At 49.5% G+C, this 27994-nt stretch overlaps 1 protein-coding gene and 2 long non-coding RNA genes across 15 annotated transcripts in view; 1 reads left to right on the top strand and 2 right to left on the bottom strand.

Annotated features, from left to right (window-relative positions):
• NPAS2 (neuronal PAS domain protein 2) overlaps nucleotides 1-27994 on the top strand; it is a 192629-nt gene that overhangs the window by 150282 nt on the left and 14353 nt on the right. For 8 of the 10 annotated variants that reach the window (XM_085018627.1, XM_085018633.1, XM_021087167.2 and 5 more), the window contains 9 exons: nucleotides 6379-6497; nucleotides 7186-7268; nucleotides 8367-8473; nucleotides 11176-11323; nucleotides 13839-13923; nucleotides 17602-17743; nucleotides 18239-18339; nucleotides 20587-20676; nucleotides 26160-26306. In XM_085018627.1, coding sequence (XP_084874753.1) covers nucleotides 6379-6497; nucleotides 7186-7268; nucleotides 8367-8473; nucleotides 11176-11323; nucleotides 13839-13923; nucleotides 17602-17743; nucleotides 18239-18339; nucleotides 20587-20676; nucleotides 26160-26306 — 1022 coding nt within the window. The remainder of the gene's footprint in view (nucleotides 1-6378; nucleotides 6498-7185; nucleotides 7269-8366; nucleotides 8474-11175; nucleotides 11324-13838; nucleotides 13924-17601; nucleotides 17744-18238; nucleotides 18340-20586; nucleotides 20677-26159; nucleotides 26307-27994) is intronic. The other 2 variants (XM_085018629.1, XM_085018630.1) reach the window with 1 other exon arrangement.
• On the bottom strand, nucleotides 2-11661 carry LOC146404674 (uncharacterized). 3 transcript variants are annotated; one of them, XR_014841432.1, is made up of 3 exons: nucleotides 11616-11661; nucleotides 4210-4255; nucleotides 2-1697 (listed from the first exon to the last, which is right to left on the bottom strand). It is a non-coding gene; the product is annotated as an uncharacterized LOC146404674 (long non-coding RNA). The 3 variants fall into 3 exon arrangements; XR_014841431.1 differs by having other exon boundaries at nucleotides 2-1843; nucleotides 11616-11660; XR_014841433.1 differs by having other exon boundaries at nucleotides 2-1843; nucleotides 4210-4251; nucleotides 11616-11660.
• The window catches only part of LOC146404673 (uncharacterized), a 29929-nt gene continuing 17589 nt past the window's right edge, over nucleotides 15655-27994 (bottom strand). For both annotated transcript variants that reach the window (XR_014841419.1, XR_014841421.1), the window contains exon 3: nucleotides 15655-19584. This is a non-coding gene — a long non-coding RNA (uncharacterized LOC146404673). The remainder of the gene's footprint in view (nucleotides 19585-27994) is intronic.

The following is a 27994-nucleotide window of genomic DNA, read 5'->3' as shown; positions in this document are numbered from 1 at the left end:
CTTTTTTTTCATGATTTTTATTTTTTCCATTATAGCTGGTTTACAGTGTTCTGTCAATTTTCTACTGCACAGCAAGGTGACCCAGTCACACATACGTATACATTCTTCTTTCTCACATTATCATGCTCTGTCATAAGTGACCAGATATAGTTCCCAGGGCTATACAGCAGTAGTAACAGATTTTTTTTACTGCTTTCAAATAAACTATACTTTCCCAGGAGTTCCTGTTGTGGCTCAGTGTGTTGAGAACCTGACTAGCATCCATGAGGAGGCACGTTCGATCCTGGCCTCGATCAGTGAGTTAAGGATCGGCATTGCCATGATCTGTGATATAGGTCGAAGACACAGCTCAGATCCAGTGTTGCTGTGGCCTTGGTATAAGCTGGCAGCAGTAGCTCCAATTCCATCCCTAGCCTGGGAACTTCCACATGCGCAAGTGCGGCCCTGAAAAAGAAACACACACACAGCCTCACATCTTTTTACATCTCCAAGTGAATAGAGGGGCCTTTCCTAACCCCTACCCAGGTCCTGCAGCCCCAGCCCTACACTCTGATTGGGCAGGAACCCTCTGTATGATTTTCAGTCAAAGGCAAAATGCACAGTCCTGGCTTGTAGGGGTCCTAACAAGCAGGTCCCGGTTCCTGAAAGAATTTGATGCCAGGACAAAGACCGGCTCTCCGTGGGCCGACCTCCTCCCCCTGACTTGGATTTTAAATGTGCATCTGACGGAAATCCAGAAAGCAGTATTTCAAAAGTGGCTGGTGTGGCTCCAAATAGGTCACCATCCGCAAACATTCCACTCTGGGCTTTCCAGAAACCACACAGCAGAGGCTAAAAGTTTCCCTGCCCTCGTTTTACCTACTCGCCTCTCCCCGCATCACCAGATCTGAAATGCTGGCAGGCGTGGAGGCTTTCCCGCTCTCAGCCCTTGATTCTGTATGTCCTGCGGGGTTTCTGCAGGCGGCCTCCCTTGATGGCTTGGGGGGTTTGGGGTTTTTGTTTTGTTTCTCTCCTGAGTTGAACTCATCGAGGCGTCTCCATGAAGGGAACCAACCACAGGCCCGCCAGACCTCACTGGAAATGAGGGCGTGAGTTTCTCACAGAAAGCCAGCTTCGTGAAGGAACAGTCTGTCTGTCCCAGGCCCCCAAGAGGAAGAGACAGAGTGTCCCCTGCACCAGGACATGGGGACACTGGTCCTTCTGCAGCCATGGTCATTGCTGGCGGATTAGATGGCAGAGGAATCACAATCACAATCAAGAACAAATTATTACCAAGGACCTGGTCCTGCGTGGGCCTTGGTTGAAATGGAGCCTTAAGAAATGGTCAGACCTTATCAGCCACATCTTTCTGCTTGTCTCAGCATGGGAGCAGGGAGCTTTTGTACAGGTTGTCCAATAGTTGTGATAAAAATGTGCATGAGATACCGACTTGGAGGACAGGGGATGAGGCCTTGAGCGTCTGATAATCCAGCGCCATGTACCCCAGACATCTGACGGAAATCTTATCTGTGCCATGGCCAGCCTCTGGCCCCAACAGATGCTCATGTTCATTGGCGAATGCCGGGGCAAAGAAGAAACTTAAGACGTGTATTTTCCCCTGAGAGTCATTTTTTTCAGTCCAGCACATTGCAAACCCCCAGCTCGCCCTGTGGCTCTCGGCCTTTCTCCAACGTCATTCTTCCACATGCCAAACAGAACTGGCAGAAAGGCAAGAAGAACCACGTATTAGCCCAGCAAGCGGGGTGGTGGCCCAGCCCAGACATGGCACAGGATGAGTTTGCTGCTGTTCTGCTAAGGGTCCAGGCACCTGGCTGGCTTTTCACCACATACCTGGGAAAACAGTCTGTGAAGAGAGAGGAAAGAGGGAGCCTGGCAAGGGTGCATGATTAGCAGAAGGGGATTTCTCATGAAGGTGAAGAAAATCGCTTTTCCCTCGACATTCTAACACTCCAGCCCAGAATTTTAGACGTTTATCACAAGTGAGATTTAGGGACCTTACTGTTTTTTGTTTGTTTGTTTTTCTTTCTAAGGCTGCACCCAAGGCATAAGGAAGTTCCCAGGCTAGGGGTCGAATCAGAGCTGCAGCTGCCAGTCTACACCACAGCCACAGCAGCACTGCATCTCAGCTGCATCTGCGACCTACCCCACAGCTTGCAGCCATACCAGATCCTTAACCCACAGAGCAGGGCCAGGGATCAAACCTGCATCCTCACGGACGCTATGTCCAGTCCTTAACCCACGGAGTCACAGTCGGAACTCTGGCAGTGTTCATGCATCAGCGAGCCAGGCAGCAGCAGCACCGGGCTGGGCTATGGAAGGGCAGCTGCCCTGGGGCCTCAAGGCCTACGGGACGGTTGCGGGCAAGGAACAGAGGGTCTCTTCCCAAACTGGGCTTTGAGCTGTGGTGTGGACAGGAGGTAAAAGGTCAGCTCGTAAGGGTCATTCAGTAAATACATGCTAAACACCTGCTGGGGACCAGATGCCAGTCCAGAGCTGGAGACAGATAAACCTCTACCCAGTTCCTGTTGCTGATGGGAAGGCTAGCTCTTTAGCTTTGGGCAAGAGTTAAGATCCCTTTTGTGTAGGAGGCTTGGGGTGAGGGGCCGAGTAGCGAGCAGTAATCGCCTTTCTCTCAGGCACGAATGTTGTGCAGGCGTGTGGATGTGCTGAGTGGTGGGTAACGGTAGTAATCAGGGAGCTTTGTGGATGCGAAGAAACCGATGGTGCTGTGCTTGCATCGAGTGGTTAATCCTTCTGAGATGCTGGGGAAGCCAGTTGTAATTAGATATAGTTTTTCTGTGGCTTAAATTGAAATCATTAATGAAATCCTTAATTACTCCTTTCAATCTACCTTGGGATGAGACGTGTGGGAGAACTTCCTCTAAGGGCTCCAGGTTACCAGACAGTCCCTGGGCACAGCCGTTCATGGGGAATCTAGAACAGGCCAGAAGCTCGCAGCCAGAGTACAAGGCATTTCAGGTGCAGCTGCCATAAGGTGTAAAGTGTCCCTTGGTTTCCCCCTTGTCCTGTGTCATAACCTTTAGCCTTGATTCACATTCACCTTCAGTCAAGCCCTCACCTGCTTAAGGTTTCATGGGGGAAATTTGTTTAGGAGTTTGGACTGTTCTGTTGCGGCTCAGCAGGTTAAGAACCTGACTGGTATCCATGAGGATGCAGGTTCAATCCCTGGCCTCACTCAGTAGGTTGAGGATCCGGTGTTGCCATGAGCTGTGGTGTAGGTTGCAGACATGGCTCGGATCTGGCATTGCTGTGGCTGTGGTGTAGGCTGGCCGCTGCAGCTTTGATTCGACCCCTAGCCTGGGAACCTCTGGATGCCGAGGGTGTGGCCCTGAAAAGAAAAGAAAAGAGTTTTGCAACACAAAACAGTGAGCCATTCCTGAAGCTACTTCTGGGCTTCTTATTAAAAAATAATAATACTGGAATTCCCGTCATAGCTCAGTGGTTAACGAATCTGACTAGGAACCATGAGGTTGCGGGTTTGATCCATGGCCTTGCTCAGTGAGTTAAGGATCCGGTGTTTCTGTGAGCTGTGGTGTAGGTTGCAGATGTGGCTCGGATCCCGAGTTGCTGTGGCTCTGGTGTAGGCTGGTGGCTGTGGCTCCAATTAGACCCCTAGCCTGGGAACCTCCATATGCCGCGGGAGTGGCTCTAGAAAAGGCAAAAAGACAAATATATATATATATATATATATATATATATATATATAATAATATCTTAATGGTTGAAGCACCTGTTAGTTGGATTTGGTATCTCTTGAAGTTGAAAACCCACTAACTAACAAAACCTCTCTATTACATTTTCCAATGAAAAAAGAAAACAAAAGAGGAGTTAGCTCAGATCTGGGCCTCTCCTTAAAATATCTAACTGAGCAATCACGACATTTCCCTTTCGGGATGCATCTTCACCTTTAAAGCCGCCCAAGTTATCAGGGAACAGATCAAACCACCTCGGGAGGCAGTCAGGCAGCAGCACAGTCTGCACAACATCCACTTCATTTCCACAATTCGGGCTCTGCCCCTGGAAGAAGGTGTCGGGGGCTGGTGTTTCCTATGCCACCCTTTTCCTGTCTCTTCCTCCTCACAATAAGTCACCAAGGTCGGCACTCACCAACAAGAGCACATGATCTGAACAGCTGAAAGGGTCACTCGAACAAGGCTAGTGGTTTAGTGACAGGTTAGAGAAACTTACTCTTAAATTCCTGGGAGGTCCTGGGAAGTTTGCTTGGAAGGTCTAGCTATTGAGAAAGAGGAGAAAGAATCGAATTAAGTTGTTATCTGGCGGCCCACGTCTCAGATTGGAGCAGAGCAGATATTTCACATCTGGGAAATTTTTTAACATCTTTTTTTTTTTTTTTGAATTACGCAGATGTTCACATCTGCAGACACTTCCTTGTGTGGAATTGTTTTCCTTTCCCTTGACACGTTCCTTGGTTCACCCTGCAAATTAATCTGCAGTGATCTAAGCCGAGGACTGGCAGATATAAATTCTCTCGGGCCCACTGTTTTTTTGGTCTTTTTAGGCCTGCACCCGAGGCATATGGAGGTTCCCAGGCTAGGGGTTCAATCGGAGCTGGAGCTGCTGGCCTATGCCACAGCAACACCAATGCCAGATCTGAGCTGCATTTGTGCCAGATCCTTAACCCACTGAGTGAGGCCAGGAATTGAACCTGTGTCTTCATGGCTGCTAATCTGATTTGTTTCCGCTCAGCCATGTCGGGAACTCCAGGCCCGCTCTTTTTTATTTTACCCACTTTCTCTTCATTTTTAGAAACACTAGTGTTTAGGTGAATGCATGCAGAGGCTGTGTTTGGTAAAATGAATTTTTTCATGTTAATGGGTAGACCCACTATGGGTAGAATCACTTAGAAACCTGCAAAGACTGAAGACAAAAAAATGACTGCAAAGCCAAAATCCGGAGAAATTCTTGCAGATGTCATTTTAGAAGGCCGTTCATTTTCTGATGCTTTATGTGTCCTTAAATTGGAAAACATAACTACATTTAATCTACAAATTCAGAATTAAGAGATATCATCAACTACATTTTAAACACAAGGATGTAGTATAGATGATCTAGAAAAGTCATCCTCAACCTTGGCTGCATGTTAGTAAATCTGGGGAGCTTTAAAAAGTGCTGGTGGCTGATTTTAATCCTGAGTTTCTGAATGAGGTGACCTGGGATAGGGACCATCCTGTAGAAGGTTCTGGGGAATGTGGTGAGAATTCTGTAAACACGGTCAGCTGACTTTTCTCATATTTATCAGGGCTCTTTTTCCCACCTAGCAAACTCCACCTTAAATAGTAGGCTCTTTCTCTGGCCCAGAAAGTAAAGCAATTTCCCACAGTCGCCTGAAGACAGGTGTACGGCTCCCAGGGCAACCACCGCTGATGCCAAGTGGTACCTCCTTTGGCCCCGCCCCGGGGGTGTGGCCTCAGCATCCTGTGGGCGGGAGCCTAGCAGCCCCCTCTCGGCCCTATTAAAACCGGGGTCTTGGTGTCCCAGGACATGGGTGGAGTCCCTGCGCTTTGTTTCCACTCTGAGTGACCTTGGTTAATACAGATAAACTTCCTGGGCCTCCGTTCCCTCATGTATAAAATAAGGACAGTCACGCCCTCCCAGACTTAATATGCAAGACGCCATGAGCAGGTTTTGTCACCTGGGCATCGAGTTTTGTTGTGGACACTGTGGACCTGTGGGGATCCCCCTGAATCTTAACCTGTTTCTTCAGTAGCCGAGGCCAGGCGCTTGCAGACTGGGCTCCGAGGGGCGGTTTCAGGGCAGACACCCCTGAATCCCAGCTGTGCTACTCTAGGGGCAGGGGCGTCACCATGTGTCAAGACCCCTGCTTCCCCCGAGCCCATCTGTATCAGAAACACCGTCTGATGATGGAACTCACCGTTAAAACACCTGCTGGGAGTTCCCTGGTGGCTCAGCCAGTTAAGGATCTGGCGTTGACACTGCCATAGACATGGGTTCCATCCCTGGCCAGGGAACTTCCACATGCCACAGCTGCGGCCAAAAAAATTAAAAATTAAAAAAATATTAAAACACCAGCTGGTGTGCGCATGCAGGCCCTTCTGCAGAATAGGGCTGTCAGCTCACGTTGCAGGGCATTTTTCTCGGCACTGTCGCCTCAGTGGAGGCAGGGTGAGTAAAAATGAGGGAGTAGTGTGTCGTTCCTATTCCAGCTCAGTTGGCCTTGAACCTCAGGTTGCTGTGCAATGGGGCTAATAGTAGCACCCTCATCCCTGAGTTGCCATGGGAATGAGACAGTTCATGGACCCAAAGCCTCTGGTAGTGTGAGGTGGGGCTTGGCTCTGCTGTACTGCGTCTGACCTGTCTCTCTTCCCCTCCACCCAGCACCCAGCCCCTCTTGTAATGGCTTTGACAGCGCCCTCTCGAGACCTTGCCGAGTACCCCTGGGCAAGGAAGTCTGCTTCATCGCTACTGTTCGCCTGGCAACACCACAGTTCCTAAAGGCAAGTACCTGGAGAGAATTGATCATGCAGCCCCCTTACGATCGAGTCACGTTTAGTTATAAGTAGTTCATCGTCTCCATGGGGCAGAATAAGAACGTGGCATTGATGCTGAGAATGGTAAACGTCTTCTTTCGGTATGGTGACAACCGCACAAGCTCTTTCCTCTAACTTCACTTTCCTGCTGGCCATTTTGTTTGAGCACAGCATCAATTGCTGTTCGTCTGGCCAATGCTCTTCTAGAACTCTGTAAACCTTCCCACCCTTTTCTCTGACCTTGACACCACTCAGGGTGGGCAGAGGTGAGAACTGAGTCAAACCCAGGGCTGCTCTGGCATCTCTCCTCTGTGATTGCTTTCACATCCATGGCCTGAGTGCTGAGTTAAATTAGTAATTCAGATTCAGATGAAAAGCCATTTTCCACATGTTTCCCGCACATCTCAATAATGGGAAGGGAGTGGTATGACATTTTGGCTCTTAGGTATTTTTCTCCAGCTTGTGAAATAAATTTAGCATCGACTAATCTCAAAATTAGCTGCAGATGATGAAATTTCAGTCCAACACAACTTGGAGACTTGCTCTAAACAGTTTTAACTGCTGTTACTGACCATGCATTCTTGAACAGACCCGGGGGGAGGGGGAGGAGAGCATCTGGCACCCCCAAGCAATCTTTTTCTCCCTGCTCATACAGGAAATGTGCATCGTTGACGAGCCTTTAGAGGAATTCACTTCAAGGCATAGCTTGGAATGGAAATTTTTATTTCTGGATCACAGGTTTGTGAAAAGAAAAACATGTTTGGGTTGGGTCCTTTTCAAGGGCTTGTGTGCATGAGCCAGGGTCTCCTCGGAAGGAGGAAAGCTGGGCCCGGTCCCTTCAAAGGAAAAGAGCTCTCCTGTGGTGGGATAAGTGGTACCCAGCTGAGGGGCTGGAGATTTCTTGACTGCATTTGTCCCACCTGTGGATGTGCCCTGGGTTTGGGTCTGAGCATCCTGGAACAGCTAGTGCCACAGCCCGGGACATCTTTGGGGTACACCCACCCCCAGCCTACTTGGGACCCTCTCCAGTTCCCATGAACCAGGAGCATGTGAGAGTAACTCATTTCTGTCAACACCCTTTGTTCCTTTAGCCCAATCTTCTTTCTTTCTTTCTTTTTTTTTTTTTTTTTTTTTTTTTTTGGTAACATTTTTCACAGTTTAAGAACTAGAAATCTCCCCTTCCCCCTCTTTTTTTTTTTTTTTTTTTTTTCTTAACACTATGGGTTGGGTTGACCCAATCTGTAGCTATCTTTTTGCCTTTCTTTTTTTGGGGGGTGCACCCGGGGCATATGAAAGTTTCCAGGCTAGGGGACGAATAGGAACTGCAGCTGCCAGCCTACACCACGGCCACAGCAACACTGGATCTGAGCCATATCTGCAACCTACAGCACAGCTCACAGCAATGCCAGATCCCTGACCCACTGAGCAAGGCCTGGGATCAAACCTGCATCCTCATGTATACTAGTTGGGTTTGTTTCCACTGTGCCATGACAGGAACTCCAATCTATAGCTATTTTTAATTATGCAGTAGTAGTGACGTTTATGATTGTGGGGCCAAGTTTTGCCAAGGCAACGGAGTATCTAAAATGCCCCAGACTATGAGCACTTTGGAAAACACAGCCTCTCCGGTTTGGACCATTGCAAAATTATTTCCCTGCCCTTATTCTTGAGAAATGAGGCCCCTGGCCTGTTACCAACCGTGCATTCTGGAACAGACCCGGGGGAGGGGGGAGGAGAGTGTCTGGCACCCTCATGGGCCACCTGCACCCTCATGGGCTACCTCAGTGAGCCCCGTGGTGCTTCTTCTCTGATGAATGACCCCACTGTCCTTGGCAGAGCCCCTCCCATCATAGGATACCTGCCTTTTGAAGTTCTGGGAACCTCGGGCTATGACTACTACCACGTCGATGATCTGGAACTCCTGGCCAGGTGCCACCAGCACTGTGAGTACTGCCCCCTGGCCCCAGCCCAGGGCCACAGGCTCTCTCCACGGAGCCCAGACAGCGTGTTCCTTGATTTCTTTGGAGACAAAGGGCTTTGCTTCCTCTGGGACCATCTAGGCATTGGTGGGGGTCCTTTGGCTGGACACCCCCCATGTTTTGCCCTCACCTGGAATTGACTCTGCTTTGCCTACCCCCTGCCAAGCCCCCTCCCAGTGCCCCACAGAGCAGATGTGTGCGCTCTTTCATCTCACGGAAAAAACTAAAGTGCTGCTTGATCACTTGGTTTTCAGGTCACCACTGCTTCTGGCTCTTCCAGGGGTGCCAGGCCACCCTGGGTGTAGACCTACCTTCATGGTCTGAGGACATCCCTGCTCTGTTGGAGTTCCCCCCCCGCCAGCCTGGCTTCCCTCCCTAAGTCAGGCAATTCACTTCAGACAAAAGGCTGAATTCATGTAACTCTTCTTGAGTCAGCAGATATGTGTGGGCCACAAACTCCAGGCCAGATACTGAGCTAGGCCAGCGACATAGAGACAACCAGAATCTCCTTGCTGCCCTGCAGGAGCAAGGTGTGATGGAAAAATACCAACAGTGCAGAATCACGTGTTGGTGCATTCAAGGGGATGTGAGAGGGATATTGAGGGGCTTAGGGGAGGAGCCTTCACCCCACTGCGGGACAGGGGTCCAGAAAGGCTCTCTGCTGGCAAAGGGACAGGAAGTGGGGCTCGTGGTGCAGGAAGGAGAACCACAGCACATCTGGTTTCTTCCTTAGCAGGAGCCAGGAATTAACCATTCCACTTGGTGCCGAGGGCTACCTTTGAATAGGAACATTTCCAGCAGTATTGACCTATGGCTCCTGATACATGGCTTGACCACTAACACTGTGTCTCGCTAGATGCCTTGTCTATGGAACCATTATAGAACCATTATCACTTTCTCCTCTGCTGTTCTTTTTTTTTCAGTGGTCACACCCAGGGCATATGGAAGTTCCCAGGATTGAATATGAGCCACAGCTTTGATCTATACCACAGCTGTGGCAACCCCGGATCCTTTAATCCACTGCCCTGGGCTGGGGATTGAACCTGCACCTCCGCAGCAACCCAAGCTGCTGCATTTGGATTCTTAACCCACTGTGCCACAGTGGGAACTCTTATGCTATTCCTGTTGATGCAAGAACAGGCTTGAGAAGTTCCCTGGTGGCTCGGTGAGTTAAGTATCTGGCATTGTCACTGCTGTGGCATGGGTTCCATCCCCAGCCCAGAAACTTCCGCATGCCTTGGGCATGGCCAAAAAATAAACAGGCTTAAGTTGGATGAGGATCTGCTGTTAAGTTTGAAGGCTCATCTTTGAACTGTTAACCCCTTCTTCTCAAAGGTGATCCTTGAGCAGAGCACAGGTGTCATGAAGAGTTTGCTACATGTATGGCCTCTTAGTGTCCTGCCCCCTGGGTCTTTGCAATTAGAGCATCCTTTTAACAGGAGCTCCTAGTGTTCTGGGGGCCCATGAAATGGGAGAAGCAAGGCTACTTCAAGCCTCTGGCTGCTTCTGACTCTTCCAGTGGTGCCCGGCCGCTGTGGGTGTAGACCTGCCTTCATGGTCTGAGGACCTGTCACTGTGATGGGGCAGGACATCTCTGCTCTGTTGGAGCCCCTCTGCCCAGCTTCCCTCCCTGCATGCATCACACTCTCCAAGTCGGTACCTCCTTCGGCGGTGTTCCTCTCCTAGTTAGGATTTCCCTTGACCTTGTGCCTAAAGGGGCACCTAAATTCCAGGCGCCAAGGCAGTGACACCCAACTCTTCTTCCTTGGACCCATGGTCCAGCTTTCTGCCCTGCGTGGGCTTCAGCCTTCAGCGTATACTGATGGTTCACATGTGCGCTGGCGCACCTAGGGAACCACGACAGGTTTAACCGCAGGGGCTCCACGCTGCTTGCTCGTGGGTGTGACCCGATGGAAAGCACCTGCGGGTGGCGCTCTAGAACCCTATTGGCTGAGAGTCCAGGGTGGAGCCACAGCCATAGGGATCCACTGGCCCACCGGCTGTCAGGTCTATTTTCCGTCCAGTTCTCTGGCACTGCGCTTCTTCAGTGCCAAAAACACTCCACCTGCAGCAGGAAGATGAGCACCAGGAAAGCCAGGGCCTCTCTTTAATTAAACTCCACTTGGAGAATCTGCCCTGGTTTCAGGCTCTCTGAAGCCTCTGAGCATTTGGGAAAGCAGGTGGATCCTTCCTCTTGTTTCAGAACTCATTACGGTTTACTGTGATTTTTTTTTTTTTTTTTTTTTTGGTCCTTTTGCCATTTATTCGGCCACTCCCGCGGCATATGGAGGTACCCAGGCTAGGGATCTAATCGGAGTTGTAGCCACCGGCCTACACCACAGCCACAGCAACGCAGGATCCGAGCCGCGTCTGCCATCTACACCACAGCTCACGGCAACACCAGATCCTCAACCCACTGAGCAAGGCCAGGGATCGAACCCTCAACCCCATGGTTCCTAGTTGTGGATTTGTTAACCACTGAGCCCCGACGGGAACTCCAGGGTTTACAGTGATCTTGACTGTCACTTCAAACCCATCACGACTGGGGAAATGATCGATGTGTGTGTGGCCTTGTCGTTTTTGAAAGCTGGTCTTTTTAACAGTAATGGGGGGGGGCATTTTTGTCTCAACATTTGTTATGTGCAGATTCCATCTTCTGTTAACAGTGATGCAATTTGGCAAAGGGAAGTCGTGTTGCTACCGGTTTCTGACCAAAGGGCAGCAGTGGATTTGGCTGCAGACGCACTACTACATCACCTATCACCAGTGGAACTCCAAGCCCGAGTTCATCGTGTGCACGCACTCAGTGGTCAGGTGCGGGACGGGGGTGGGAAGGCACCCCCCGCCCCCGACTCCAGGAGCTCGGTCTGAGCCCCAGCGGCCTCAGTTGGTCTCCGTGTCTGGGGGGCAAACCCAGGGCTGGTGCCCTGCTCTGCAGTGAGCCCCACCCCCAGCCCTGATCTCCCAGGGCCCACCCCCAGCCCTGATCTCCCAGGGCCCACCCTGTCTCCTGGAGCCCTGTCAGGCCCCTCTGAAAGCCTCATTGAGCTCTCCCAGGCTGCCAGGACGTTACTGAGTAAGTTACCCGCTTCAGTGACCTACTTACATATTTTCCGCTCATCTTCATCCATTCCTCAGCCTTCCCTTGTCACTGTTTAGAGAAGAAAATTAAAATTTTTGCCTCTAAATAACTCAAAGACATAATCCCCTTTCTTTTGAATGCTTTAAGAACTCTTGCTGGCAACCGAGCCGAGGTTGGCACAAGAGCCAGGCTGCCAGTGAGAGAGGGTTCCAGGGGTTCTTGGGGCCTCCGGGAGCCCCCAGCCCAGTGTGGATGGGCGGGGCTCCCAAAGGAGGCAGCACATTTGGGATTTCATAGATACTGCCTACGGACGGTCACAGTCTCAGAAGGGAGAGGAGTATTTTTTCTCCCAACTGCAAATTTTTAAGAACATAAATCAGTTTTAAACTGGACTAGAGGAGAAAATGTAAAGAAAGTAAAGAAAGAAGGACTGCATTTTATATATGTACATAACAGGTAGATGGTAGGTAACAAATGATTGATGGAGAGACACATATGCATTCATACTGTGTTATATACATACACGTACCTGAGATCTAGATGACTAATAGGTAGCTAATGGGTAGATCAGGTAGGTGATAGACAGATAATAGATGATAGATAAATAGATGATGGATAGATAATAGATTATTTATTGGCAGATAATAGGTGATTGATAAGTAGATAATGATTTATAGACAGATGATGTTAGGTGATTGCTATATAGACAGATAATAGATGATAGATAGATGGTGGATAGATGATTGATAATAGATTATTGATAGATGGATAATGGATGATTGATAAGTAGATAATAGATGATTTATATATATAATAGATTGATAGATAATAGATGGTGGATATATAGGTGACTGATAGATAATAGATTATTGATGGATTATTGATCACTACTTGGAAGCTAGATGAATGGGTGGATGATGGATGCCTGGATGGATAGACACTGTCCATCTACACAAGCATATATATAGTCAACAAGTAACCTTCTCTTCTTTAGCAAGTGGAGAAAGAGGAGAGATAGGAAATGCTGGTATTTCTTGGCCAGTGACCCTGATCATCAAACACTCCTGTGCTCAGGGGCCTGATCTTGGTTCCCCAGCCCACCCCTGAGCATGCCCGCAGCCAGTGGCTCTGATTCCATGGCCAGTCCCCCCTATACCTGGGCCTTTGCCAGAGGGTCCTTTTCGACACCTTGTTCTGTAGACTCTGCCCTAGACCCTGCTCTTCCTGTCCATCCTCCACCTCCCAAATCCCACAAAGAGACTCTCAGCGAAAGGAGGAAGTGACCTAGTGAGTCAGTGAGGTCACGAGTTTTCCAGAGACCTGAGCACCTGCTGCCACTCCCCGGGTCCTTGCCCACCCTGCGTCTCCATGTAGGAGGCTAAACCATGGCTGGGTCCCTTGGCTATCACTCCATTGAATGGATTTATCCATGCTCTTCAATAAGTGGGTCCATAGACTAATCAGCAGTCTGGGTCTGGATAGTTCTAGGTTTAGTCAAGAGAAAACGTCCTGAAGTTTTGTGGTCTGTGATCATAGTCTGTAATTACTTAAAAAAAAAAGTTATATGTCACTTAGGCATAGTCCAAACTGAGTAGGTTTTAAGAAAGAGTTCTATTTATTTGAGGGCTGAGGTTCATCCCATAGATGAAAATATGTTTCTGAAGACAATTATGGGAGTTCCCATTGTGGCTCAGTGGATTAAGAACCCAACTAGTATCCATGAGGATGAAGGTTGGATCCCTGGCCTCCCTCAGTGGGCTGGGGATCTGGTGTTGCCTCGAGCTGCAGCATAGGTCTCAAATGCGACTTGGATCTGGTGTTGCTGTGACTGTGGTGTAGGCTGGCAGCTGCAGATCTGATTTGACCCCTAGCCTGGGAACTTCCATGCATCACAGGTGTGGCTCTAAAAAGATAAATACATACATACATACATACATACATACATACATACATACAATTATGTTTGGAGGTTTGGGGGTCAGTGTAGAGTAGAAGTAAAGGAAAAGGGAATAAGAATATCCTGGAAAGGAAAATACCTCTGGCTGTCACATTAGAAGTCACTCCAGCAGAATTTAAGCACAGAAAGAACCCGCATGCTCAAACAAGTAACAGGGCTGACCTTCTTGGGGGTGGCTATTCTGGGAAGGGTATCACAAAAGGACCCTCGACATATGGCACAAGCCCCTTTTGCTGATGTCCTACTGGGATGTCCCACCTCCAGCGGGGGTCTCTTGATTTCCTGAGCAGTTATGCGGAGGTCCGGGTGGAGAGGAGGCAGGAGCTGGCTCTGGAAGACCCGCCGCTGGAGGCCGTCCACCCTTCGGCACTAAAGGTATTCTGACCCCCAGCAGAGAATAAAGGCAAAGTTTGGCCCAGTAGAATCTTCCATGAGCTGTGATCATAAAAATAGGAACCCTAACCATGAGGTTGCGGGTTCAATCCGTGGCCTCGCTCAGTGGGTTAAGGACCCGGTGTTGCCATGAGCTGTGGTGTAGGTCGCAGACACGGTTCAGATTTGGCGTGGCTGTGGCTGTGGCGGAGGCTGGCAGCAACAGCTCTGATTAGACCCCTGCTTGGGAACCTGCACATGCCCTGGGTGCAGCCCTGAAAGGACAAAAGACAAAAAAAATAAATAACCCTAAAAAAGGCAAGTCGTATTTATTGAGCTCCTGTTCAACATGATTTTGGGGGTATTTGCTTCTTCACTCTTCATGAGGCTCTTGGGAGGTGGGCATTGTTTCTGTCCTTGTTCCCCTGATGAGGCAGAGGCACACAGAGAAGGTAGCTAATGTCCCTGAGCCACTGAGGTTGGGAACTTCCAGAGCTGTGCAAGAAACAGTCTCTGGACTCAAAGCCTGGTTTGGCGGCCTTCCCGCCTCACGAGAAGGGCTGTGCAGGGAGACCTTGGGGAAATGGGGGGTTTGGTTCCAGATCATTGCAATCAAGCGAGATAAAGTAAGTCACACAAATTTGTTAATTTCCCAGTGCATCTAAAAGTTATGTCTACACTATTAGTAGTCTGTTGTGTGCAGTAGTGTTGTTTTTTAAAATAAATAACACCTTAATTTAAAAATACTTTATATATGTTTTCTTTTTTTTGGCCTTCCCTGTGGCATATGAAGTTCCTAGGCCACGGATCAGATCCGAGCCACAGTTGCAGCCTATACTGCAAGTGTGGCAACACCAGATCCTTAACCCATTGGCCAGGCTGCAGATCAATCTTGCATCCCAGTGCTCCCAAGATGCTGCCATTCCTGTGGTGCCAGAGCAGAAACTCCTAAAAATACTTTATTGGAGTTCCCTGGTGGCTTAGCAGGTTAAGGATCTGGCATTGTCACTGCATAGGCAGGGGTTTAATCCCTGGCCTGGGAACTTCCACATGCCTTGGGTGTGCACCCCCCCCAAAAAAAATCCAAAACAAAATAAAAATATTTATTGCTAAAAGATGCCAGCCAATATCTGACGATGCAATGTTCCCACAAACCATCAAGTTGTGGGGAAAAAAAAAATCACACTGTTTGCAAAGTACAACAGTGTGAAACACGATAAAATGAGGTCTGCCTGTAATATGCTCACTCTGCGGCCCTCCCACAGATGTATCATCACTTTGAGGTGAAGAGTAGTCCAAGTGCCATGCTCTCCCCTATAGCCTGAGCCCCCTTGCTCTGCCTCTAGACAAGCATCCCACGGCACTTGCCCCCCCACTCCCGCACACCCTTGATGGCATCAGTGACAGGACCCTTGATGGCATCAGTGACAAGACAAACTTTCCATTTCTGTGTCTGAGCATGTGAGTGGACAGGGAGATATGAGAGGTATGGGGAGGTATTTCTCTCCTCAAAGACCAGACGTCCCTCCCTGCCCAGCCTGAGTTCTCTGGGCCCCTCTGGCCAGGCTGCCCTCATCGCTGCTCCTGGCGTGTCAAACAACTCAATGGAGACTTGCCAGTAGACCAGGGCCCTGTTTCTCAAAGGTCATGCTTCAAGCAGGTGCACAGGGTGGGAGGAAAAGAGAGAAAGCCAGAAAGAGAGAGAGGGTTGTATCAAAGCCAAGAAGCCATCAATTTGTAAGATCTACCATTATTTTATTTCCACTAAGAAAGAGAAAATGTTGCCAGTCTGAGAAGTCAGGATTTCTCATCACTATTGAAGGACATATCCCAATTTCAGATATGTCAAAGCATGGGAGGAAAAGGGCCTCTTAAAACTGATGAAATGGAGTTCAGTTTTCGGCCTGCCCATGACCTAGAGTCCAGAGTCTCTGGCCAGAAACTGCCACGGCCACAGTGGTTCAGCAAAGGCATCTCTGGTCCATCAGGAACTGAGATGGGAAGAGGGAGAAATGCCCTTTAAAGACCAGAGAGCGGTCGCATCTTTTCTGAGCCTCCCCAGCTGGCAGGCTGCGTGGTGATGGGTTATACGGTGATTCATTACCAGCAAGCACGAAGATACAGCACCCCTGTCATTGTTTATGGGCGTGTTTATTGCCCAGCTCCGTCACGCAGTGCATCAGGCATCATGTCCAAGAATGGAATTAAGCTGTTACTAGTCAGGTGTTAGACACACCATACATCACAGCTGAAAAATAGGCTGGGTGGGTATCAGTCAGAAATGCACTGTCGAGGTTTCCGATCCTCTGGGAATAATAGAGCCCAGTAGAACGTCTCATAAACTCGCACATATGTATAAACACACAAATACGATCTCAGGCTGCCAGATTAAGAAGCCCCTTTTAAAGCAAAAGCTCCCAGGACCATGCTCTTGAAACTATCAGTGGTAATGGACCGTTTGGTTTTTCAATTTCAAATCTGTCCCTGATGGATGCTTTGTAAATTGCAAATCCCACTGCTTGGATGTGAAGTGAAGGCAAACGCTATAGCAGTTTGTGAGTGCTTATTGTTCTCACTTCCTGTCCTCGCTCCTCTGCTGACCAGGAGCACGCAATTTGCCAGCAGCCACGGGCCAGGGACCCCATTCTGAGGGGTGTAACCTGGGGGCGGCTCTGTGACGAAGCAGCAAGGTCTCAAAATTGCCACTGAGCAGCAAGGCCAGGCACAGCCTGTGGTTCTGTTTTGCACAAAGACTGATAGTTCTTGAAACATTTCAGCCCTCAGGCACACACAGTGGCGCCCTCTCACTGGTAGATTCACACACAGGGATTTAAGACCTGAGCCTAGGGAACGTGGACCAGCCTGTCCAAGCAGCCCGAGAATCTTGCTGCCCTCTGTGAGCCTGGCTCCGGAGAATATTCACCATGTTTCTTCTTTGGCTTAAAAACCATTGTAATCATTTCCTTGGGTTTCTGACACCTAAACCTTGCAGGAAGGAAAGATGGTTCCTTGGGGTTGGAAACCCGCAGCTGCTTTCTTATCACTCTAAGCTTGAGGCAGAGGCATCCTGGGGACCAGCATCAGTCAGGATCCAGAGGACTAGGATAGGAGAACATTGGCCCTTTGCCTGGTCTCCACTCTGGGATAGCAGACTGTTGGCCGTTTCTTTACCTGTTCTCTGCTCTGGGCCCTGAGGTTGCAGAGGAAGAGAAGTGGGGAGACATTGACCAGAAGTGTCCAAAGGCATTTGTTTCACTGGAGCAGTAATAATGCAGTGCCACCTGCAACCTTGTTTCTAGAACCTGTCTCTCCCCCTACTTCTGGGAAAGTGAGGATTCTGGGCACAAAGTGACAATTTTAAGGAAAAAAGAAAATGCCAAGACAATTATGAAAATCAAAAATTTCAAAATACAAGTCAAGAAAGTGTAATCAAGACAGTTTACAGGCTGCCAGCTCCTCAAAGATGCTAGGTTCCGTATTTGAATCAATAGTTCACCCGAATGTGTTTGGAATGATCTCTAAACAGCTACAGTATTTCTCTCAACACCTTCCAAAGTTTTCTGCACATTTAGGAGATAACTAAAGTAACATGATTCATGGCCATGATCTTGATGCTGAAATATGGACTCTGTGCATGTGTGTGTATGTGCTTGTATGCACGTGTGCACATGTGTGTTTCAGGACAAGGGCTCCAGCCTGGAACCTCAGCAGCACTTTAATGCACTCGATGTGGGCACCGCGGGCCTTAACACCAGCCACTCACCATCCGCATCCTCAAGAAGTTCCCACAAATCCTCGCGCACAGCCATGTCGGAGCCCCCCTGTGAGTGTGATTCTGCCAGAACGATGGGGGGCGGTGTATAGAGTCCCACGAGGGCTCCACCCACAAGAGAAGCAGGGTGGTCCTGCCACAAAGCAGAGGTTGCCATCAGGTACCAACTCCTTGCCTCCCTGCCTCCCTGCCTCCCACCCCCGCTGGCTTCCTGACTCCCACCTCCCCACACTCTGGTTCCTCCATGGCTACATGAAGGTGACACAGACAGGTGATAGGCAGACCTGGTGGTGGTGTGATCAAGCAGGTGGCTGAACCCTGTGGTGATGCTCTGGGGATGCTCTGCTGTCATCTGCCTGCTCCCAAGTGAGGTTGGAGGCTGGCAGGACATTTGTGCTTCTCAGAACCACCTCCATCCCTGCTGGGTTCCCTTCATCAGATTCCAGTCAGGCCCTTGTTTCGTGCACAGTGTGGTCATTGTCCTCTTTTGATAGGAAAGCTGCTGAGTGTATGCAAGCTGGAAAGGTAACTGTTGCCTTTTTGCAGCCACCCCGAGCAAGCTGAGGTCGGACACCAGCACCACGGCTTTGCCACGATCAGCCCCAGAGCTCCCCGGACCAGGGCTCAACCAGGCAGCCCCCATGCCGGTACGTGTATGACCTTGAACTTTTCAAGGCCGCAGGACTGTGCTGCATCTTCCCAGAAAAGCAACTGTTACCTAGAGAGTATGGACAGCAGACAGGGATGGGAGGCTAAGTAGTTTAAGAGGTAACTAATTTGAAATATTTTTATTCCAAATTCACATGGATGTATAGTGCAAAATCCAAAGGCGTTTTAAAGAGAAAGCTCAAAACCTCAAACCTGGGGACACATGATTAAGAGCCTCTGGTTTGGGATCCCATTTCCCTCCAGTGAAAATGTTTGAGAGGCTTGGTGTCAACAACAGTGTCCCTGTGCACAGATCAGATTGTGTCCCTGACATATGCCAGCCTCTCCAGAACAGCCAGGAGCGAGCAGACTCCTAGAAAGTCCCCAGGCTGCGTGCAAAATCACAGATGAAAGATAACTTCTGTTAGCCATCACCATGGAATAAACCACACCAAACTCAGTGGCAAAAAAAAAGCAAGGGCCATCTTCCATGTTCTCAGCTTTAGGGGCAAGAATTCAGCAAGGGCCAGGTGCCGGTGACTCATCCCTGCTGCCTGGTGTCAGAGGCCTCCCCAGCCAGGGCTGGGCATCCACGCCCCCAGTGTCCTCATCCCTAGCTGCAGGCTGGGCCCAGCTAACAGCGTCCTCCGCGGGCTGGCATGGGCCTCTCCGGGCCTTAGCCTTCTCCACCCTCTGGGTGCCAAGAGGAGACACTTGGAGAGGGCGTTTTCCATGAAAGCCAGGCAGCAGCTGCATGGCTTCCTATGACCTGGCCTTAGAAGTCCCGCAAGGTCACCTCCGTTATACCTCTGGGTCCTGGCAGCCACAAGCTCACCCACAGAGAGGGACACAGACCTCGCTGTTCATGGCAGAAGTGTCCTCAAATTTTAGGGGCCACATCCAGGTAGTGACTAACCACCTCAGATTGATCCCTTGAGGCCATTCTGGAGACGGACGGAAAGTGTCCCCTTCCTTCTTGCCATCACCACAAAAGTCATGCACTCCCCGCCGAACAGCTTGGGTGACATGTTCTACTTTCAAACAGAACATGACAAAAACCACTTTCTTTGTCTCCAGCCACCTTCCACCAGGCCTATGAGCTATGACGGTCACTCCTCTGATATTGGCTGTACACCGATTTTTGCTGCTCTGGGTGGCACGATTCTTCCGTCCCTGCTGCGCTGGTTCCTGATGTCATCCTGGGGGTGGCTCTCCACTGGGGCCACTTTGATAGTCCCGAGGGCCTAGGACAGTTGGGGAAAAACTTAAGAAGACTCTTTTGACTCTCAAGAATTTTAAAAGTTTTAAAACTTTTTTAAAAAGGTTTTTTTAGAAGAGGAAAGTTTTAAAAGAGGCTGAGGTTTCTTGTGTCTCCACTTTGTCTCCCCCTCTCCCAGGCCCTGGCCCACCCAAGGGACCAGGGAACGAGGTCTATGACTCAGTTGACCTTCCAAGACCCCCTTTATCAGATTCCAGGCAGAGTCTGGCCAAATTGCTGCAACATTCCCTGCCTGTGTGAGTCAGCAGATAGACACACGTACTGCGGTCTGTCCATCTGCTATAGTGGTCAGTGAAAGGCCACGCAAACCAACACTGGTTATTAGTCCCCATTTTTTCTGTTAGACAAAACTGCTAAGAATTTATCGATTTGGGGAGTTCCCGTTGTGGCTCAGCAGGTTAAGAACCCAACTAGTATCCATGAGAATGTGGGTTCAACCCTTGGCCTCGCTCACTGGGTTAAGGATCCAGTGTTGCCGTGAGCTGTGGTGAAAGTCACAGACTCAACTCAGATCCCTCATGGCTGTGGCTGTGGGGTAGGCCGGCAGCTACAGCTCTGATTCAACCCCTGGTCTGGGAACCTCCATATGTCACAGGTACAACCCTAAAAAGGAAGGAGAAAAAAAAAAAGGAATTTATCAGTTTGGGAGAAGAGTGACCAAATCCACTAAGAATGGAGCCTAAACAGGAGGCAGGAGATGGGGGAGAAGGTATGGAGCTGCGGGAGGCCCCGCATCCTTCACCAGGAGTAGCAGCCCTGACTCTGTGTCCCACAAGGGCAGCAGCGCAGCCTGTGGCCCCACCTTTTCTGGGAAGGATGTACCTTCCAGGAGTGAGCAATCTGCTCTAGGGCAGAGGGGCCTCCTGGAAGCCAGAGGACGCAGCCGGCTGAGAGACAGCGCCCCGTCCGTTCTGTTATGGCCCCAAAGCGGCTGTGTTTGTCAGCAAAGCCCCTCTCTCTTCCCCAGGCTCCCCTGCCTGCCCCATCCTCCTGTGACCTCACACAGCAGCTCCTGCCCCAGACGGTTTTGCAGAGCTCACCTGCCCCCATGGCACAGGTGAGTCTGGAACTCGGGGCGAGGGAAACCCGGGGCAACACTTCCCCAAGACAGGATGGTAGCGTCTCTTGAGGGTGTGGGTGTGCCGGCGCCTACATGCAGGGTCCAGACCAAGGCCCCCAAGTGGGGACTCTTCCTCCCCATGTGCAGGTGGGGAGCACCGAGCCCCTGCTCCTCCCGCCCTTCTCACCTCCACCCTCCCTCCCGCTTCTCCACTCCAGCATCTGTCTCTCAATCCCTTTAACAGTCTGTCTTCATCTCTCTGTCACTTTTCCATGTTCCTCTCTTTTTTTACGACCCCTAATTGGCCATGACATTTTAGAACAGGCCAAGTGTTAGAGGAATCCGGCCAATTGTTATAAGAAGACTCTGCAAGGATCTAAAAGCCATGTGTCCAGTACTATAAATATCACATTTGGGCTTTTTTAAAATGAAGGCTCAGGGCTTTGCTGAGTAATTCCTTCCTTGTTTCAACAGCATTCAGTGAGTTACTATTTGGGTCAGTCAGTGAGTGCCTGTGAGGGATGCAGAGATCCTCGTAGCACAGTCCTCGCTCTTAGTCTCAGAGTTCAAGGGCACAGTGGGCATGTAAACAGAGAAACCGCCATGGTAGGCATGCGGGAGTTTTTCAGTGGCATGTGGAAGTTCCCAGGCCAGGGATCAACCCCACGCCACAGCAGTGACAATGTCAAGTCCTTAACCTCTAAGCTACCAGAGAACTCCCAGGACAAGTGTTTTTATAGACCTAGTAAAGCATTCTGCCCGGGGAAGTCCAGGGTGGCTTCCTGGAGGAGGTGACACCTGAGCTGGGCCTGGAAGGATGGGTAGGAAGTTACCAGATGGAGAGGTCAGGGGGTCAGCAGGGAAGAGGGACCTGGGTATGTGTTTCAGCAGGGCGTTAGGAAAATTTCTGACAAGCTGAGGGCTGGCCAGAGGCTGCGTGAAACAATGGCCATCCAGTCTGTGTCACAACAGGGCAGCTGAGCTGAGCTGACTGGCCAGAGCTCTGATTTCAATCTTTTTATGGAATATCGAGTTTCACCTCCTCTCTGGACACAGGAGTTCCCAGGGGGCAGTTCACTAACACGTGCCCTTGGCCACACTCTTGCCAAAGTGTGGACGTCTGTCTTGGGGCAGATCTGTCACCACTGATGAAAACTCTTTCTGAACATATGTCCCATTAACAGCAACCTCACGAGTTTTTCCGGAATAAGAAAGACGCGTGCTAGCACGTGCTTCTTGCCAGAGTTAGGCGTAAGTAAGGACGTAAAAGCTACCCATCCAGAGTTGACTAATTACAATGAGCTATATTCATCCTCATTAGGAAAAAAAAAAAGAACTTTTTTTTTCTCTTCAAATTTCCAAGGCACAGTTGGTATGAAATGAACAACTTTAATCTAAAGACACATGAAATGAGAATTCCTTCAAGTTTTGGATCCAGAATTGGAAAGAATAACTCTGTTTTATAATAAGTTGAGGTGCAATTAAAGCCCTTTTGGAATTCTAAGTTTTCCTGTATTGAACCTCATTTTAATGAACAGGAACACTTCTTAGCCTATTAGGCATATTATACTTAATAGTAGCCATATTTTTAAGATGTTCTTGCATAATACTAGCCTTTCGAGTCAGCCAGTTCTCACGCCCATTAATGCAAACAAGGAGATTCTAAAATGTTCTCTTTCTCCCCTCACTGATGTTTTCACTAGAGCATCCTATCAAGGAAAGGGAAAAACAAAAACAAAATCCACAATTTAGGAGGTGGTTATCTGTGTAAGTGGTGGTCTTGCTTCATAGCATGTGGCTAACATGTTTCTAAGTTAGGCTAAATCTCTTTATTAAGGAGTTCCCATTGTGGCACAGTGGTAATGAATCTGACTAGTAACCATGAAGTTGTAGGTTTGGTCCCTGGTCTCGCTCAGTGGGTTAAGGATCTGGCATTGCTGTGAGCTATGATGTAGGTCACAGATGCAGCTAGGATCCCACATTGCTGTGGCTGTGGTATAGGCCAGTGGCTGTAGCTCCAATTCAACTCCTAACCTGGGAATCTCCATATGCCTTGTGTGTAGCCCTAAAACAGAAGAAAATAAATAAATTCTCTTTATCAAAAAGTCCACTGGATTTCCTGCTGTGACACAACAGGATCAGCAGCACTTCAGGAGCAGTGGTAGGCAGGTTTGATCCCAACACAGCGGGTTAAGGATCTGCCGTTGCTTTAGCTGCGGCTTGGGTCATAACCACATCTCAGATCTGATTCCTGGCCCGGGAACTCCATATGCCATGGGGCACACAAAAGAAAAAAGGAAAAAAGGTCACTAACTTCTGGTTGCCAAGGGGGAGGGGATTGGGGTTAGCAGATGTAAGCTATTAGACACGAGGGCATAAACAAGGTCCTATTGTATAGCACAGAGAAGTATATTCAATGTCCTATATTAAATCATAATGGAAAAGAATATTAAGGAGTGTGTATATATATATATATATATATATATAAATCTGAATCACTTTGCTGTACAGTGGAAATTAACACAATATTGTAAGTCAAACTACAATTAAAAAAAAAAAAGTAATTTTTTTGTTGTTGTTTGGCCGCCCCATGGCATGGCCAGGGATCAGATCGGAGCCACAGGTGTAACCTATGTTGCAGCTGTGGCAACGCCAGATCCTTAGCCCACTGTGTCAGACCAGGGATTGAACCTGCGTCCCAGCGCTCCAGAGACGCTACTGATCCCATGGCACAAATGTGGGAACTCCATGTCAGTGAATTTTTTTAAAAGGCTACAATCAGGAATGTAACAAGAGACTAATGCTTGGGTGTCCTGAAATGTCTTGAGAAAATAAGAGTAATACCAGAAGTAACTAACCCTTTGGAAGCTCACGGCTGGCACCTCGAGAACACTGGGCCCTCACTCTTTCCCTTGGGAGCCAATCAGACCTGGACCGCACACCTTAAACTTCCCCTGCCTTTGTAGCAGCCACCTGAAATAGCTTCTGTGGCAAAATCCGAGCTGGGTGCTTTGAGGAGTGAGATTCTGATTAAGACTTTTATAATGCGGCCTGATATGGCGTGGGTATTCTTAAACACCAGTGTTTCAGCAGCAGCACTTTTAAATACAGTCTGATGTCAAAGCTGCTCTGATTGGGGTGGAACTGGGCAGGGGTGGGGGCAGGCAAGTTCCCAGCAAAGCCATTTGGCCTCACCCACCTCCCGAGGCCCTGGGTTCACAGTGCGGGCCCCACTAGCACCTGGCTGTGGACCTGGAGCAATCACAACCTCTGCACTATGTGGTGTGTTATGAGGAAGCCAGCGTCCTGCCTCTGCGGGTCTGGAACTGCCCCGCGTGGGTCCCCGCACGTGGCACTACCTGGCACTATTGTTCTTCTGGACTCTTGTTCTTATTATTGTTATTATTGCTCCAGAAATGCAGTTGTCATTCCAATCCTTGGGTGTGTCCCACCTGGGTTCTGTTTGCGTTTCCACGGGTGGGAGGTCAAAGGACAGAGGAAAAGCGACAGTGCCTGGGAGTGTTTGCCAAGACGCTGGGGCAGAAACAAGGCTAGGGAGATTGTTGGGATAGAGACTGAGGGAATGCAGGTCAAGTCGTTGTAAAGGAGGAGGAGTTCCTGTTGTGGCGCAGCAGAAACGAATCCAACGAGGATCCGTGAGGTTGCAGGTTCAATCCCTGGCCTCGCTCAGTGGGTTAAGGGTCTGGCATGGCCGTGGCTGTGGTGTAGGCTGGCAGCTGTAGCTCTCATTTGACCCCTAGCCTGGGAGCCTCCATATGCCACAGGTGTGGCCCTAAAAAAAAAAAAAAAAAAAAAAGGAGGAGAGGGTGGGGGACAGTAGGAAGGGAAGGGGAAGGAGGAGAAGATAAAAGAGCAGAAGCCCCAGTCCAGCAAATGCACTTTCCCTGATAACTGGGGGTCATGGACAGCCCCCCGATTGCTTGGAGTGGGCAGGCAGCCCAGGGAGTGCCAGCGTCACCTCGCATCTCACCATCCCCTACTCTGCTCTCCACACGTGTCCTACAAGGAAAATACCTTGTGTTGAGGCAGACAAGTGACATGGGGCAGAGGTCACCTTGGAGGTCTTCCTAAAGCCAGCCTCCATCCCAGGAAGGAGTCAGGAGGGGGAGGCAGGGGACGTTTGTGCTCTTGTGCATGGCAGGTGTCAGTGTCCCTGTGTGTGGTCACCTCTACCAGCATATGGTACCCCTAGCGTGAATGGAAAGATTAGACTTCTCCTTAGCGTTTTTCTTTTAACATGGCCGTACCTGCGACATGTGGAAGTTCCCCGGGGCCAGGGATTGAAGTGGAGCTGCAGCCACAGCAATGCCAGATTGGTAACCCACTGAGTGAAACCAGAGATCGAACCCACATCCTTGCAGAGAGCAGGTCCTTAAGCCAATGAGCCATAAGGGGAACTCCTCCCTAGCTCTTTTTGATGCACATTTCCAAGAGGTGCGAGGCAGCAAGAGAGCCAGAGGAACGTGAGGAAGGGCGACAAGACTTCCGTGGGCCCAGGCGGTTTTGGAGCACTATCAAGTGGTTTGTGAATTGTTCCATAAGAGCCCCACTTGCCAGGACCAGATTTAGAACATTGATAGGACCCAGAATTACATGTGAAGCTGTCACAGGCAGATTGTCATTTGCATGTCAATTGGATGATGAGAGAAAAAAAGGGAGGGGGGCTCTCTGATGCCTTGATTTTTTGTGTGTGTGTGAGATATAGTTGATGTACACTATCGTGTAAGTTACAGGTATACAACATAGTGATTCATGATTTTTAAAGGTTATTTTCTATTTCTATTATAAAATACTAGCTTTATTCCCTTTGCTGTACAGTATATCCTTATAGCTTATTTAGTTTACACGTTTGTACTGTTTAATCTCCTACCCTCATCTTGCCCCTCTCCCTCCACTGGTAACCACTAGCTTGTTCTCTACATCTGTGGGTCTGCTTCTTTTTTGTTATAGTCACTAGTTTGTTGTATTTTTTTAGGTTCCACATATAAGTGATATCATGCAGTATTTGTCTTTCTCTGGCTGACTTATTTCACTTAGCCTAATGCCCTCCAAGATCACATCATGTTGCAAATTCTGGTACCCTGCTTTTGACACTCCTTCCTCTCCAAAACCAACTGTCCGTCCAACCCAATTTGGAATATCCGCTTATAAGCTCTGCGCTGCTTACAAAATCATGTCCCAATTCTGTAGCCCTCCCAGTCTGCAGCACAATAACTTAGACCTGCAGATTCCGGTGGGCTTGAGAGACCCTTGGGATGGCTAGTCCTCATCCCAAGCCCCTGCTCACTGGCGGGCAAGCCCCCCTGCCAACTGTGGGTCATTCATTAGGGATGCTGAAAAAGATGGGTAAGGGACCGGAAATGAAAGTGCTCAGCACTGCTCAGAGCAGCAACAGCAGCATCTGTCTGCAAGGCTGAAATAGCTCTTTCATCTGGTTGTTTTTTGACCCCACCCTCAAGTTTTCAGCACAGCTCAGCATGTTCCAGACTATCAAAGACCAGCTGGAGCAGCGGACGAGGATCCTGCAAGCCAACATCCGGTGGCAGCAGGAAGAGCTCCACAAGATCCAGGAGCAGCTCTGCCTGGTCCAGGACTCCAACGTCCAGGTGATGCCCCCTCCCCGGGCCAGTGGTCCGCAGAGCTCTGTCCACCCTTTCAGGGCAGGCAGGACTTCCTCCAAGACCTCTTTCTGCCGCCTTTCTGAGCCCTGCCTGCCAAATGTATGGAAACATCCACCAGCCAAGCAGGAGGGAAAAAATCCCACCTCCTCCATCCCCAGCTCCCGGCCATGTGACATTCATGACATCCTCTTCACCCAGCCTCACTCTGCTGGGCACATATTTCCTGCATCACCTGCACTTTCGTTCATGTGTTTGGTAATTGGTCACCCTGCACTGACACCAGCCTGGATCCAAGCCATCCCATTTGTGGCATGCCATTTGGGGCATTCTGGGTGCTTTTTTTTTTTTTTTCCCCCGGCCTTTTTACTGGCTGTGCCTCTGGCATATGGAGGTTCCCAGACTAGGGGTTGAGTCGGAGCTACAGCTGCTGGCCTACACCACAGCCACAGCAACATGGGATCCAAGCCACTTCTGTGACCTCCACCACAGCTCATGGCAATGCCGGATCCCCAAGCCACTGAGCGAGGCTAGGGATCAAACCCACAACCTCAAGTTTCTTAGTCAGATTTGCTTCTGCTGCAAGCCACAGAGGGAAATTCTGTGTGTTCTTAACTGTGCTTAACTCCAGCTGCTTTTAACTGCGACCCACCCAACCCTCAGATATCACTTCTTTGAATCTTTTCCAGAGATTCTTTTTGGAGGAAAAAATTTATATCTTATATAAAATATTTATATATTTAGCTTTCAAGGATAATTTTTTTTAAACCAATTTTGCTTAAGTCAGTCCAGGGCTATATTTTTCGCCAAAGTGCATTCTTTTGACCCCGCGTAATATAGCCCACCTTGGAGTCTGCCCTGAGAGAGGTAAGCACTGGCATCCACTTAGGGGAGATAGACAGAAGCAGAAGAGACCCCTGGGGGAAGTGGCTGGAGCTCCGGCAGTGCTGTTCCCACTTCCTCACCATCCAAACAGAAACACCCCACTTTCGCAGCCCTGAGCTGAGGTAAATGCAGGATGGTGCGGAGGTGTGGGAGGCAAAGAGATGCCTAGAGCCAGCCCTCTCGCCCTGCCCTCCCTGAAGGCGAAGAGCCCAGCCAAGCCCCACACCTGCCGCCATGCTCACAGGTGCGCTTGCGCACCGCTGAACCACCCCCCCACGCCCACAGCCCCGCGCTCCGCCCACAACCCTGTGCTCCCCCCACCGCCGCAGGGACACTTCCAAATTGCCCCAGATTGCGGAGGGAGAAGACTGCCGCATTTATGTGAAAAGATATGCAGTCATCAAGGTGTTAGTTGTTGCTTATTTCCCAACGGGCATATTTTATCACGGATCCTGGGTCCAAGGCTAGAACTCCTGAATCCATTTACTTGAATGGAATTTTTACACTAACAGGAAGGGGGCATTAAGCCAGGAACTGCTAAAATCAAGGTAGGCAGCTGAACATCCGGCTCAGAGCCCAGACTTTTCTCTTTTCCACATGAAAGCTGAAGTCTAAAATGTCAGGGACACGAGGCTATCTCTTTCACTCCTTGGCCTGAAGGGCTATATACTTTTTCTTCCTCATGACAAGTGCAATTTGTGGACCCCCAAGTCTAGAACCAGAGTTTTGTAAGGGATGAACGTGGGAACCAGGCCCCAGTTGTCCCTCCCACATGACCTTATCTTTGCAGT

This window comes from Sus scrofa, chromosome 3 (genome assembly GCF_054392235.1).
Source record: "Sus scrofa isolate SSC_HxYL_T2T_F1_AM1 chromosome 3, Sscrofa_HxYL_maternal_Yorkshire_Landrace_v2.0, whole genome shotgun sequence".
Taxonomy (NCBI): domain Eukaryota; kingdom Metazoa; phylum Chordata; class Mammalia; order Artiodactyla; family Suidae; genus Sus; species Sus scrofa.
This window is presented reverse-complemented; position numbering and strand designations above follow the sequence as displayed.